Here is a 13,038-nt window from a genome sequence, read left to right on the forward strand (position 1 = left end):
ACTAAATAGTATAAATCTACAATGTAAACAAATGCCAAGGTGTGAGTCTTATTCGTCTCACGTCCAGTGTTCTTTGTCTTTTCAGTTCAGTTATTTATTGTTTAAAGACCACATCACTTGTAGCACTTGCAGTGCCCGGATTTGGGTGTTTTAACTTTGGGCATGTGTGTTTGGATGAAGTGGGAGGTTGTCCACTGAGGGCACCACAGACTATTGAGACTTTTCAAAAAGGACTTTCTTTTTAATAGAAATGTTGTCTTTTAACTGTTATTTTCTGATGTTTTATGTTTAGTTTGTCTTGTAACACTTTGAGTTTTGTTTTGTGAATGTAAAGTGCTTTATAAATAAAATGTGTTCTTCTTCTTCTTCTTTTTATTCTTCTTCTTCTTATTATTATTATTGGTGTTATTGGTTTCTATGTTACATGTCGATCAAGTGTCATATATTGTCTCTTCCAAACCAGATGCCTTCTGATTTATTATGGTTAAGTTTTGCCCCAGATACTTAAGACTTTTGTTTTTTTATGTTGAATTCTTTTTGGTTCATAAAAGATTCCCTTCAAAATGTGCTAATTCAATGTAAATGATGGGTGATAAAATCCACAGTGTATCCTCACACTCACACACTCAGTTTGTGCAAAAATGTATTTTAAAAGTTGATCTGAACCTTACAAGAGGTTTCAGTGGTCTGAGTTAGTCATAAGAAGTGGATATCTTCAACATTTACAGTCTTTTTAAGCATCAAATTCCCTGTTTGTGTTTCCCCAGACAGTGAGCTGTGGCACTAAAAGACTGTAAGAGATCTACTTGATTTGACTCATCAGGACAGCTGAAGCTTCATATTAGCTTCAGATAAACTTTTAAGCAGTACTGTGGATTTTGGCCTCAACTTAGACTACATTGTAAGTGCATTATGAAGGGATTTTTCTTGTTCTAAATAGTAATACAAATCGATTAAAACAATTATTTGTTCACCTGACTATTGTTTTAAAACAGGCATGGACATTGTGAACCCGCCCTGTCAGAGCCCTTCACTGATTACTAAAAACGGATGTGACAATACTACTCAAATAACCGCACATTACAGTAGTAGGAACAGCAGTGATGAGGAAGCGCCCGTGTGCTCCAAGTCTACAAACAAAAAAGTTGAAAGAGACTGATAATCACTCATCACCACTGTTAAAGACCTGCACCCCAGGGCAAAGTCTCACTCTGTCAGTGGTCTCCTCTCCCGATCCTCCATCTGCTCGGCCAGAGGTCTCACCTGTGACCGGCTGAAGATGAAGACTCCGCAGGTCATCGGAGATACACCAACACCGCTGCTGCTGCTGCTGCTGCTGCTCCTGCTGCGACTGACAGGGCTTTGCATTGACGCGTACAAGCCTGTCGTCATCGTGCATGGTATTTTTGATGGACCAAAGCAGTTCATAAAGCTGTCTACTTACATAACCAAGGTAGGACATCTGAAATGCAAGAGGTAGTATGTAAGTAAGAAGATTTACTCAAGTATAGGCTACAGTTACTTATTTGCATTTTATGCTACTTTCTACTCCACCACAATTCAGAGGGAAATGTAGCAATATTTGCCCACTACCTTTAGGCTATTTGATAGATATAGTTAGTTTTCAGGTTGCAAAATTATATTAAATAATAAATGATAATCTATAATACAAAAAACTATTAAAGATCTGAAAAAGTAATCAAACTTTTTTTTTTTTTGTACCTGGCTGATTTATTATATCTGTCACATGGCTCAAAAGGAATACTTTTAATTTATTTAAAATTAGCTCCATTACAAGTAAAAGTGGTGAAGGAAAAATCAAGTAAAAAAGTACATTAGTATTAGTAGCAAAATGTAGTTAATTATTGCAGTAAAAGTAGTGGTTTGGTCCTTCTGACTGATATATTATTATTATAATAATAATATAATTATAATATTATCATTTTGGACTTGAGATCCACAGTGGATGGCATTACTGATTATTTTAAAGGCAATAATTGATATAAGTCAGGTGATGTGTGAGTCAGCAAGGAGTTTAGAGATAATGTTTTCTGTTCTCCTTTCATTTTCTATTCTTCAAGATTATTGTCATTTTGGGGAAACCACACAGCCCACATGACCCAGTTGGCTGACAACATTATCAACTATCACAGCAACAATGATAACAATAAAAACTATGATAATAAAAATGAAAATATGAATATAGTTGCAGTGGGCGTAAAGCAGGACTACAGACCAGCAGGGAGTCTGCAATCACGATCCATAGAAGCCTGACTGATTAAATTAGTTGATTTAATCAGTTATTACTGTGCTTCTGTTACTCTGTCCCTTCTTTTAATCAATTTTTCACAGCTCCTTTTTTAATGTTTATTTTACTCCAAGGAGCATCCAGGCACTGAGGTGAAAGTGATTGACATGTATGACAACATGGCCAGTCTGAAGCCATTGTGGAAGCAGGTCCGAGACTTCAGGAAAGCCATCAACCCCATCATGCAAAAGGCTCCTGGTGGCATTCATCTTCTGTGCTTTTCACAAGGTCTTTTCTCACACACACACACACACACACACACGCACGCACGCACGCACGCGCGCGCGCGCACACACACACACACACACACACACACACACACACACACACACACACACACACACACACACACACACACACACACACACACACACACACACACACACACACACACACCATTATGTGACCAGTATGGGATGCTGAATTCTTATTAAAAGTGACTAGTAATAAACAGTTTAAGCATTAGATCTAAATGTTCGACCAGTGAAAGCCTGGAGGGCTTCGATGAAAAAGGTGCTGAGGTAGAAAATAATTGTATTAATGATCAAAGGAAGCTGGACGGGGGCCACTTGATTACTTCCTCTACTTGAGTATAACATCAACTAGCCCATGCATTATTAAGTGATCAGGTTAAGATAACTGAGAGACTAAGGAGAAGAGATGGGTATTTAGACGGGTTTTAAAGATATCAATGGAGGGGGAAGATCTAATACAATTAATACAATATACTTTATTGTCCCGCTTAGGGAAATTTGTCTTGGACTCAGCAACTGCGCCATAAATGCCTTGACAGCCACAATGACAACAAACAGTACATCACCAGCCATACCATCAACAATTACATAACATTGCACACAACACATACTGTACATACACCAATGGGAAAAACACAAGCTAAAATATCACCATAATAAAAGCACTATAAAATTATTGCACAATCTTCGGCCTCAAGCAGCATTGTTTAGGAATTTGATGGAGGTTGGAACAAATGAATTCTTAAAACAGTTGAGTTTGCAGTTAGGGACTCTATCGTCTGCCCGAGGGTAGGAGCTCATATTCTAAATGAATGGCTCATCCGTGTCAGACTATTCCATAATATCTAGCCTCATGAATGGACCATCATGTTTGGGGGCCCATTGACTACAGTTCACATAGCACATTTTAGAAAGCTTTATTATATGTTGAGACCCAGAGGCCAACCATTACCGGAGCACTGAAATACTAGCTGACCCTGTTTTTTTTTAGTTTGCAGTAAATTGATGAAACATCTTTATTTTGAAAATTGGACCCTATGAGCACAATTTCTTAAATTGAGATACTGTAGGTTAGGACTAAGGTTTGACACTTCTACAAGATAGGTAGAAAATATATTACACAAACATTAGTGCGCACACAAGTAAATACAAACAAATACAGCATGTGAGCATTGGGAGTGTTTTCCTCCCACAGTCCCAAAATAAATGGATATTGGAATTGTCTCCGAATAAGCGATTTAGATTAAGCTAAGAGGCTACTTTTCATTTGTATTGTACTGCAAAGTAACAGTCGTTACTCTTGCTCCACATGAATATATTTACAAAACTTAACTAGTATACAACCAGCCATACTCATTAAGACTCGATACATAACACAAACAAAAACATGACTCAAAGCCTATCTAGTACCTACAAGAGTGTTAAGTGAAATGGAGCAAGTTGATCCAAATGCAGGAGACTGCAGGCTGAGTGAGGAAGAATAACTACAAGATTTGTGCAGACACAAAAGCTGGTGGGTCAAAGCAAAACTGAACAAAGCAGAACGAAGGACCAACAAAGACTGAACTGAAACGGTGACTAAAATACTAACTGAACTAACAAGGAAGTGAAGTACAGGTGGAGAAATGGATGGAGAAACTCGAGTGAGGGGAATAGTGAGATAAGAGAATTGGAAAGAAGCTAATACGTGAAAATAGCTGATGATTAATTTTCTGTCAATTGTTGTAGCTCTTTGTAACACAATGACTAAATCAAATCACAAATACGTCTAATGGATAGCAATCTATATTACAAAAAAAACCCAAAGATAACATTCATTTTTATCAGTTAACTTTTTACACATTTCAGTAAACAAGAAACCCAAATGAACTCATTTGCTGTGAGCACACTTTGCCTTTAAAAATAGCACCAGTTCTCTTTGGTGCACACATAGTTTGTCAAGGTACTAGGCAGGTTTCATGGGCTAAGGTGCCTCAGTTGCTTCTGTCTCTTCATGTAATCCCAGACTGACTTGATCTTGAGGGCTCTGTGGAGGCCAAACCATCTGTTGCAGGATTGTTTGTTCCTATTCCTGAGGACTTTGGCTTTTGCATTGTAATGCTAGGACCTTTGCACAGTACTGTGTGCGATCCCTCAATGTCAGTCCCTCTAAAAAACAAGAATTTAAGTGTGGCACACTTTTCTATCATAACACCAAATGGATTCAACAAACAGTGACCCAAGAGAAGTTTGGTTACTTGAGAAATGTTAGCTTCATACTAAGAGGGTGTGTTGAATGAAAGAGCAGTCAGTCTATCAGAGACAGATAAACTCACTGAGAGACAAATTGTGTAATTTACACATACTGAACCAAGGACAACAGGAGCTAGTAGTAGTGCAAATGGCACCTTTTATTTTCTTTTGATAAGGTTTCTCCTACTCTGTAGGCAAACATGCAGTACAGTGCATAAAACAACAAATACAAGTCACAAAGACTGCACATCTAAATAATAGCTGAAAGCAAATATTTAATCCACACAACACTGTCAGAACATACACAGTACACAAACTTTGATGTAAACATCTTTGTACCACATGCCTTCCACTAAAAAAAGACCAGAGAAATGGCACACATAAAAAATCAAAATGTTTTAAAAAAACAGTCTAAAATGTATAAATTGTGCCAGCTTCCAGTGCTGTAAACTTAAGTTATTGATTCTCTATGAATTGCTGCTGATACATAGGACAAATGAATATCTAAACTATGAAAGTCAATGTGACACTTTTTGCTAACAGCGAATGGAGAACAGACTGGCTGTGGCTGATAGTGATAAGCACACACTTTGTAGGTCATAAATCAGTCATTTCTTTTTCCTTGGGTTTACAAACCCAAACAAAATAATCAGTATTAACACTTCAGTAACCTTTAATCACACCACTTTTCTCAAGACTAGGGCTTTAAACATTTGTTATCATGACTAAAGTAGGAGGTTTAAAGAACGTTGACTATAATGCGCCCCAGTCAAAATGTGTGGAAAAGGAAGGCCATGAGACTTGACTCTTAACTCAAGATTTATTTCAATAATCAGGATTGTATTGATGCAGCACATGGGTCTCAAAAGTCTGAAAAAAGGCACAAGATTAGATAAACACAAATTGAATTATCCCCATATCTTAAAAAGGTAAAGAAGATCTCAATTAAACTAAATGTACATAGGATAAAAATTATGTGACTATATACAACTCCCATAAAGACATGGGAGTTGTCCAAGTTGTCCAAAGCTCTTCTGTATTGATTAAGAATTATTTTACTTGTTTTTAAAGCTCTTCATGACCTACTTATCTGACATGCTCGTAATGTATGAACCACTACAGTCCACATAAGACTTTGGTGAGATTTTATGCTCTGAGCTCTTGAAAGTCTGCCTAAGGATCTGAAAGCAGTCTTATGTCCTCTTTTTTTTCCCTCAGGTGGTCTAATTTGTCGAGCACTTCTCTCTACGGCTCCAAACCACAACGTCCACTCCTTCATCTCACTGTCATCACCACAGGCTGGGCAGTATGGAGGTAAAGGAGCTTCATTTAATGTCCAAAATGTGTCTAGATCCCAATTACGTCTGATGAAAATGTACCTCTGATGATGGATGTTGACTTTAGGCCTCTCAGCTGAGTCAAAATGTGTTGATTTGTAGTGAATAATGTCACTACTGCTTTTTCTAACCGGTTCACTCCACAGACACAGACTACCTGAAGTGGGTATTTCCTGACTGTGTCAAGAAAACTGTCTTTCGTATTTGCTACAACAGACTGGGACAGAAAGTGTCTATCTGCGACTACTGGAACGGTGAGAATAAGGGAAGGGGGTATTCACTGTGTTCAAAAGCTGAAAACATTGACCTTTTAACTGAAGATAACATGCACATTGGCATCAAATTCCCCCTTGAAAAGACACTGCAACAGATATATATATATCTTTTTTCCACAGACCCTCACCACAGGTCCCGCTACTTGCAGAGCAACACCTTTCTGCCGCTGCTCAATGGTGACAAACCTCACAATGAGATGAAATGTAATGGAATAAGTCGCTGTCGTGGGCATTATGTACTGTACACTTATGGACATATCGTAACAGTATAAAAAAAACGTGCATTTCTCATTGTCATTCCCTCAGCATGGAGAGAAAACTTCCTGCGCATCAAGAAGCTTGTGCTGATTGGAGGACCAGATGATGGCGTCATCACACCGTGGGAGTCCAGGTTTATATCTCATGAAAATGTTCCAATCATTGCTGACACTGCTGAGGCTCTTTCATTTGACTGTGTCTGTGATAAATACTGTAAGCCCAAGAAATGATATTATAGCCTTCCTATTTTATATTCCACATATTTTATGTAGTTTTCTTTTAACAATAATAACACAGCGGGTACTATAAAGAGAATAATTAGGGAGAAAATGAAATACAATTATTCAACATTCAACATAATAATTTCCCCAATTAGATAACAAACAAAATTAATTGATCAGAATATTTCTTACAAAGTGGGGATTTTGTCAATCCATTAAGATGGAATTTGAGTAAGAATAAGATTCAAAATTATAAAACGGTGTCACAACTAAAACATGCCAAGAAAAAATATAAAAGATCATCAGGTGATCCAATCACAAGTGGACACACCGAGACACATTGCTGTTCATGTCTTTATTATGCATCTTGTGCTGATTTTGTTATCTCCATTTTTTTCAACCACTGGTGCACTTTTACCAAAATAGCCACCATGTCCTGCACTGTTGGCATATTTTCCTGTCCTTGCTGGGGATGCATCAGGATTCATTACTGTTTACACTACAAAAGATGTGTGGACAAATGTGTCCCAAACCAAATCAACAAGTGGTTTGAGTGATCAGATCACAATCCGTCTTGGTGGTCATTTACACTTGCATTTAGTGCAGTTCACCTAAGATGCAGGTTAATGCCAGGTGTAAACAGGGTCTTGCTGCCCACAGACTACAGAAAGCCCCCAAAATGTTCATTTCTCTAAGGAGTTACTCTCTAAGTAAAGAGTTTTTCTGCAAAGCCAATCAAACCTGGAACAGTTTTTCTCACTCAGATTCCAATGGTTGAATTAAAAACATATTCACCTCTCAAACTAATCTCAGTTTAAAGAAAAAAGGGAAATATTAATTTGGACGATCCTCGAATCAGCTTAGATAATTACTCAGGTGTAAGACAATTCTAAAACTAACTGAGAATTTCAAACAAGTGTCGAGTGTTTGTGGTCAAATAGCAGCAGAGGTTTGGCTCCTGTTTACCTTGACTGACTTGTTCCTCTTTCTTACACAGCCACTTTGGATTCTATGATAGCAAGGAAACTGTTGTGCAAATGAGGAACCAGGAGGTAAGTTGGAAACTAACAAACTGTACATGTTTCTTTGCAACTCAGTCCAATTCTACACCTTTGGTAAATTGTATTAGCTGGAAACTGATGTTTATTTTTACTTTATTCTGTCAAGACCTTCCGTCCATGTCTCTTTTCTCCTCTTTTCTCCCTTTGAAAGTTTTACAAGAACGACACGTTTGGACTGAAGATGCTGAGCGCTCGTGGAGACGTGTCGGTGTGTGTTCACTCTGGTGTGAAGCACGTTCAGTGGCACTCCAACTTCACGGTGTTCAGGAGCTGCATAGAGAAGTGGCTTACATGAAAACAACACACCGACAGAGGGTGAGAGGTCGCCTGTAGACTATTACTGTACAACATTATGCATACAACTGCTCATGCTTGTGCAAAGATGTGCAAATGATTTTATGAAGACAAAAAAAAAGCTATCATCTATGTCCCTTATTTTCTATATCTGCTTATGTTTTTTTCAGGGTCAAGCGGGGGCTGGAGCCTTTCAAAGCTCAGGTCCAGTCTGTCACAGAGCAGACAGGCTAACACATACAAAGAGAAAACCATTCATACTCAGATTTACACATACACAGTACAGGCAGTTTCACATAGATCAGATTCCACACAGAAAGGTCCCACCTGACACCTTCTACCACCGCCGTGCCACCCCTAATTCCCTCTTTTCAATATATTTTATTCATACAGACAGTAACCACATGCAATACTCATCTACACACAAACACAGATCTGTAGTTTCCTCTTCTTTAAGACATCCCCCATGAAAAAACTCATCATATTATTGTGTTGTATAATTCTGCCATACCCATTATCTTGTATTATTATATTCCATATTTTGTCATATAAAAAGGATCTTAATAGATTGATAATGTATAGTTTACTTGCTACACAATATTTTGTTATTTTCTTATGAAGCACACCAGTGGTGAGTGAATTCAACTAGTGTTTAATTAATAAGAGTGCATATGTGTTTTATGCCTTCAAAATATGACTTTTTACAACAATCATGTCAAATTGTAGCTGTAAATTTATAAATTTTAAGTGAAAATCAAAACATTTCCCATTAGCATGAATATATTTTTATATATGTTCAAATATCATGTTTTAAGCTGTTTTTGTATTTTGAATTTTTGTGAAAATCTGCCTGTTTTTGCTACACTTGCAACTAAAGCCTTCAATACACACATAACAAATTATCAATGTTCTTTGTTATTGCCATAAAGGCCACTTTATAATAATATATAAATAATCTCAGTGAGAATATTCTCAAATTGTTCTTAATACTACAGGTAATAGTGACCTGAAGTGTCTAATAAAAGGCATTTATTCTACTAAATCCCATTGGCCTGCATCATAGTATGAGCAATGACCAATTAAACACTGCCCTCTGGTGGATGTTTAAAGTAATTTGGAGTATTTTAAAGGGTGAATACACAACTGCATCACATATTTGTTTGTTTTCTGCTTCATGAGATTTGTTGTAAATTAATCATTTTGGAAAATATTAAAGATTGTACTTTATATCTCTATTAAATCTCCACATTATTCTTTGTTTTATTAATTTATTGTTCACATAAACACTTTGACAGAGATCAAGTTGTTTCAACAGCTTTATCAGAAAAATGTGAATTGTTTCAACTGTTTAATTTCTCTTTTGGGTGCTAATCACAGTACTGTAAAATATCGGGGTGTAACTGTCATTGTAGATGATTGTATATTCAACACAACTTTATGTAGCATTTTACACACAACACATGTGATCGAATTTGTTCTTTACAGCACACAGAAGAAGAAAAAATACAAAAGAAATTAGACAAAAACACAACGGAAGCAAAGAGAAAAGTACAAATACCAGACTGACCACAAAGGTGGAAACAAAGGCTTTTTTTGACACTGTTGTGTCATTGCAGTACCAGAATGCAGTCTATTGTTGCAAGGGTTTGTGCCTCTATTTAGTTAAATGAACACAACATTAGAAGCATCTTTGAATATAATGTAATCCACTAGAACAAAATACAATGAAGTACAGCCTCAAAATTGACCACATAATTGAACCAACACACAAACTGAGGTAGAAGTCTCAGTGAAAATGGAGTTAGTATTTGTTACAGGAATGTTGTATTAGCTCATACAGACAGACAGATGTTCATTTTGTTATATTAGATCCTCAATATTTAACTCTTGAGGTTAACTGCAAACCAGACGGTTCGATTTAAGTAAAAATGCAACAGTTTGCCCTCGATCACTTTTAGTAATAGTCTGGTTCCTTTTTTTAAAACAATGTTGAAATGTCTTTTAACAATTTCCATCTTATGACATTGTTGAGTCTACAGCGTTTATGCATCCTGTCCTGAGATACAGATAGGCCTATATATACAGTATGTATCTTCTATTTGGCCCCTGACTGTAGGCACATGTACTCTTTTGTCCTTTACGATTAGATCAAAGCAACATAGGCTGTGTGGTTGATCAATCGTGCCAATTGATTTTCTTTTTAATTAACTTATTCAGAGGAGTCGACTTATGGATTTTGAGTGCCTGCCGAGTCTGCTGAAACCCCGCCCCCTACCAAGTGTCACCTGTCAATCAAAGTCACCACCTCTACCAGAAACATGGACACTGGTCTGAGAGCTTTCTGCTGCTAACTCAGCTGCTAGCTTGGCGGCTAGCTCATCGGCTAACTCAGTTAACTGGCTAACTGTAGCCTGTAGTAGTAGTAGTAGTGTGAGCTGAATGTATTTATACCTCTACAGCAGCAAGGGTGGGTTTATGCTAAACACCGCCGGGTTACGTAACGCAGGGGTGATTTTCAGACCCGCCCATTAAATCCAGACACAGAAATCTTGAAACACAGTTTGTGAAGCCTAGCTCCACAATTCAAATCTAAATGGTTGAAATGCTTTTTTAGAAATACATTTATGACCTATTTAATGTGTTTAGAAGAAAATGTCTGAATTCACTTTACATGGTCTTTAATAGAAAAAAGCTAATTTATCTAGTTCACTTTTTAAGACTCAGTTCTGATTCTTATCCATCTTATATTAATCTTTTTTTTTTGATAAATCAGTTGTGTTGGAAAATAAATCAAAATATGTTTGGTGGCATTACCTAGTATGGAGAACCAGGGGCACGAAGAAGTATATGATGTAACTTGAGTTTCTAAATATACACAGGGAGAATTTTACACAGGGAGAATTCATACATACAAAAGTAAAAGCAATAAATTCAATAAAATACATCTGAATAATAATACATCATTAATTAATCTTGACAACAAAAATACTAAATAGTATAAATCTACAATGTAAACAAATGCCAAGGTGTGAGTCTTATTCGTCTCACGTCCAGTGTTCTTTGTCTTTTCAGTTCAGTTATCTATTGTTTAAAGACCACATCACTTGTAGCACTTGCAGTGCCCGGATTTGGGTGTTTTAACTTTGGGTATGTGTATTGTGAGGCCACCACAGACTATTGAGACTTTTCAAAAAGGACTTTCTTTTTAATAGACATTTTGTCTTTTAATTGTTATTTTCGTATTTTTTTTTGTATGTTTTATCTTTAGTTTGTCTTGTAACACTTTGAGTTTTGTTTTGTGAATGTAAAGTGCTTTATAAAAAAAATGTGTTCTTCTTCTATTTTTTATTCTTATTCTTATTATTGGTGTTATTGGTTTCTATGTTACATGTCGACCAAGTGTCATATATTGTCTCTTCCAAACCAGATGCATTCTGATTTATTATGGTTAAGTTTTGCCCCAGATACTTAAGATTTTTGTTTTTTATGTTGAATTCTTTTTGGTTCATAAAAGATTCCCTTCAAAATGTGCTAATTCAATATAAATGATTGGTGATAAAATCCACAGTGTATCCTCACACTCACACACTCAGTTTGTGCAAAAATGTATTTTAAAAGTTGATCTGAACCTTACAAGAGGTTTCAGTGGTCTGAGTTAGTCATAAGAAGTGGATATCTTCTATCTAACATTTACAGTCTTTTTAGCATCAAATTCCCTGTTTGTGTTTCCCCAGACAGTGAGCTGTGGCACTAAAAGACTGTAAGAGATCTGCTTGATTTGACTCATGTGGACAGCTGAAGCTTCATATTAGCTTCAGATAAACTTTTAGGCAGTACTGTGGATTTTGGCCTCAACTTAGACTACATTGTAAGTGCATTATTGAGGGATTTTTCTTGGTCTAAATAGTAATACACATCGATTAAAAAAATTATTTGTTCACCTGACTATTGTTTTAAGACAGGCATGGACATTGTGAACCCGCCCTGTCAGAGCCCTTCACTGATTACTAAAAACGGATGTGACAATACTACTCAAATAACCGCACATTACAGTAGTAGGAACAGCAGTGATGAGGAAGCGCCCGTGTGCTCCAAGTCTACAAACAAAAAAGTTGAAAGAGACTGATAATCACTCATACAGACTGTCAGTTTATATAATTAATGCGAAACACTAGTTATTTACACACACACACACACGACTTCATATTACTGTGGTAAGTGATATGAAGGCAGGAAAACTCTTTCAGTATCAAATTAAGAGCTGGAATCAATTTTTGGCAAGTGAAAATCTGCATTTTATGTGTTTTATTCAGTTTTGAAGAGGTAAAGGGTACTGTTTATGGTATTATCTTCTAAATATAATAGTAATATGAAGTCATTTTGAGGCAGAAAAACTCTTTCAGTATCAAATTAAGGGCAGGGATCCATTTTTGGCAAGTAAAAAAATGCTATTTATGCCATGCATTGGCCCTTTACAACATTTCCAGATGTACTGGTTAAGGTATAATGAGCTAAATATTGCTCTGTTGAGTAATAGGAAGTAATTTTGAGCAAGAAAACACTTTTCAGTATCAAATTAATGGCCGTAATCAATTTTTGGCAGGTGAAAAAGCCCATTTTGTGTTGTAATGGTCCTTTAAAAGAGTTCAAAACTGTCCTGTGAGCTCTAGTGTTTATATTATGAAGCTTATGAATGAGATCAAGTCATACTTGTCATAGGCAGAAATCACCTAACAGTAACTGTATTTGGCCTTCAATCAATTTTTGGCAGGTGAAATCTGTTCGTTATTTTATAGGC

The 13,038-nt window shown here is 36.5% G+C and overlaps 1 protein-coding gene across 1 annotated transcript; it reads left to right on the top strand.

The window, feature by feature from the left end:
* The first annotated feature begins 1,123 nt into the window (after positions 1 to 1,123).
* On the top strand, positions 1,124 to 9,351 carry LOC133983565 (lysosomal thioesterase PPT2-like). The gene is made up of 9 exons (XM_062422693.1): positions 1,124 to 1,453; positions 2,383 to 2,536; positions 6,013 to 6,108; positions 6,278 to 6,385; positions 6,527 to 6,610; positions 6,713 to 6,797; positions 7,883 to 7,937; positions 8,098 to 8,261; positions 8,411 to 9,351. Exons 1-8 carry the CDS (start codon positions 1,280 to 1,282, stop codon positions 8,239 to 8,241), a joined length of 900 nt encoding a protein of 299 aa, XP_062278677.1. The 5' UTR covers positions 1,124 to 1,279; the 3' UTR covers positions 8,242 to 8,261; positions 8,411 to 9,351.
* The last annotated feature ends 3,687 nt before the right edge of the window (positions 9,352 to 13,038 follow it).

This window comes from Scomber scombrus, chromosome 7 (genome assembly GCF_963691925.1).
Source record: "Scomber scombrus chromosome 7, fScoSco1.1, whole genome shotgun sequence".
Classification (NCBI taxonomy): Eukaryota; Metazoa; Chordata; class Actinopteri; order Scombriformes; family Scombridae; genus Scomber; species Scomber scombrus.

What these genes read in the sequence shown, in the direction of transcription:
- LOC133983565 (XM_062422693.1), top strand. Translation starts at nt 1,280, where the DNA reads ATGAAGACTCCGCAGGTCATCGGAGATACACCAACACCGCTGCTGCTG. An exon ending in ACAGGCTGGGCAGTATGGAG is followed by an intron (nt 6,109 to 6,277) that starts GTAAAGGAGCTT and finishes TTCACTCCACAG; the next exon opens with ACACAGACTACCTGAAGTGG. An exon ending in TGCAAATGAGGAACCAGGAG is followed by an intron (nt 7,938 to 8,097) that starts GTAAGTTGGAAA and finishes TCCCTTTGAAAG; the next exon opens with TTTTACAAGAACGACACGTT.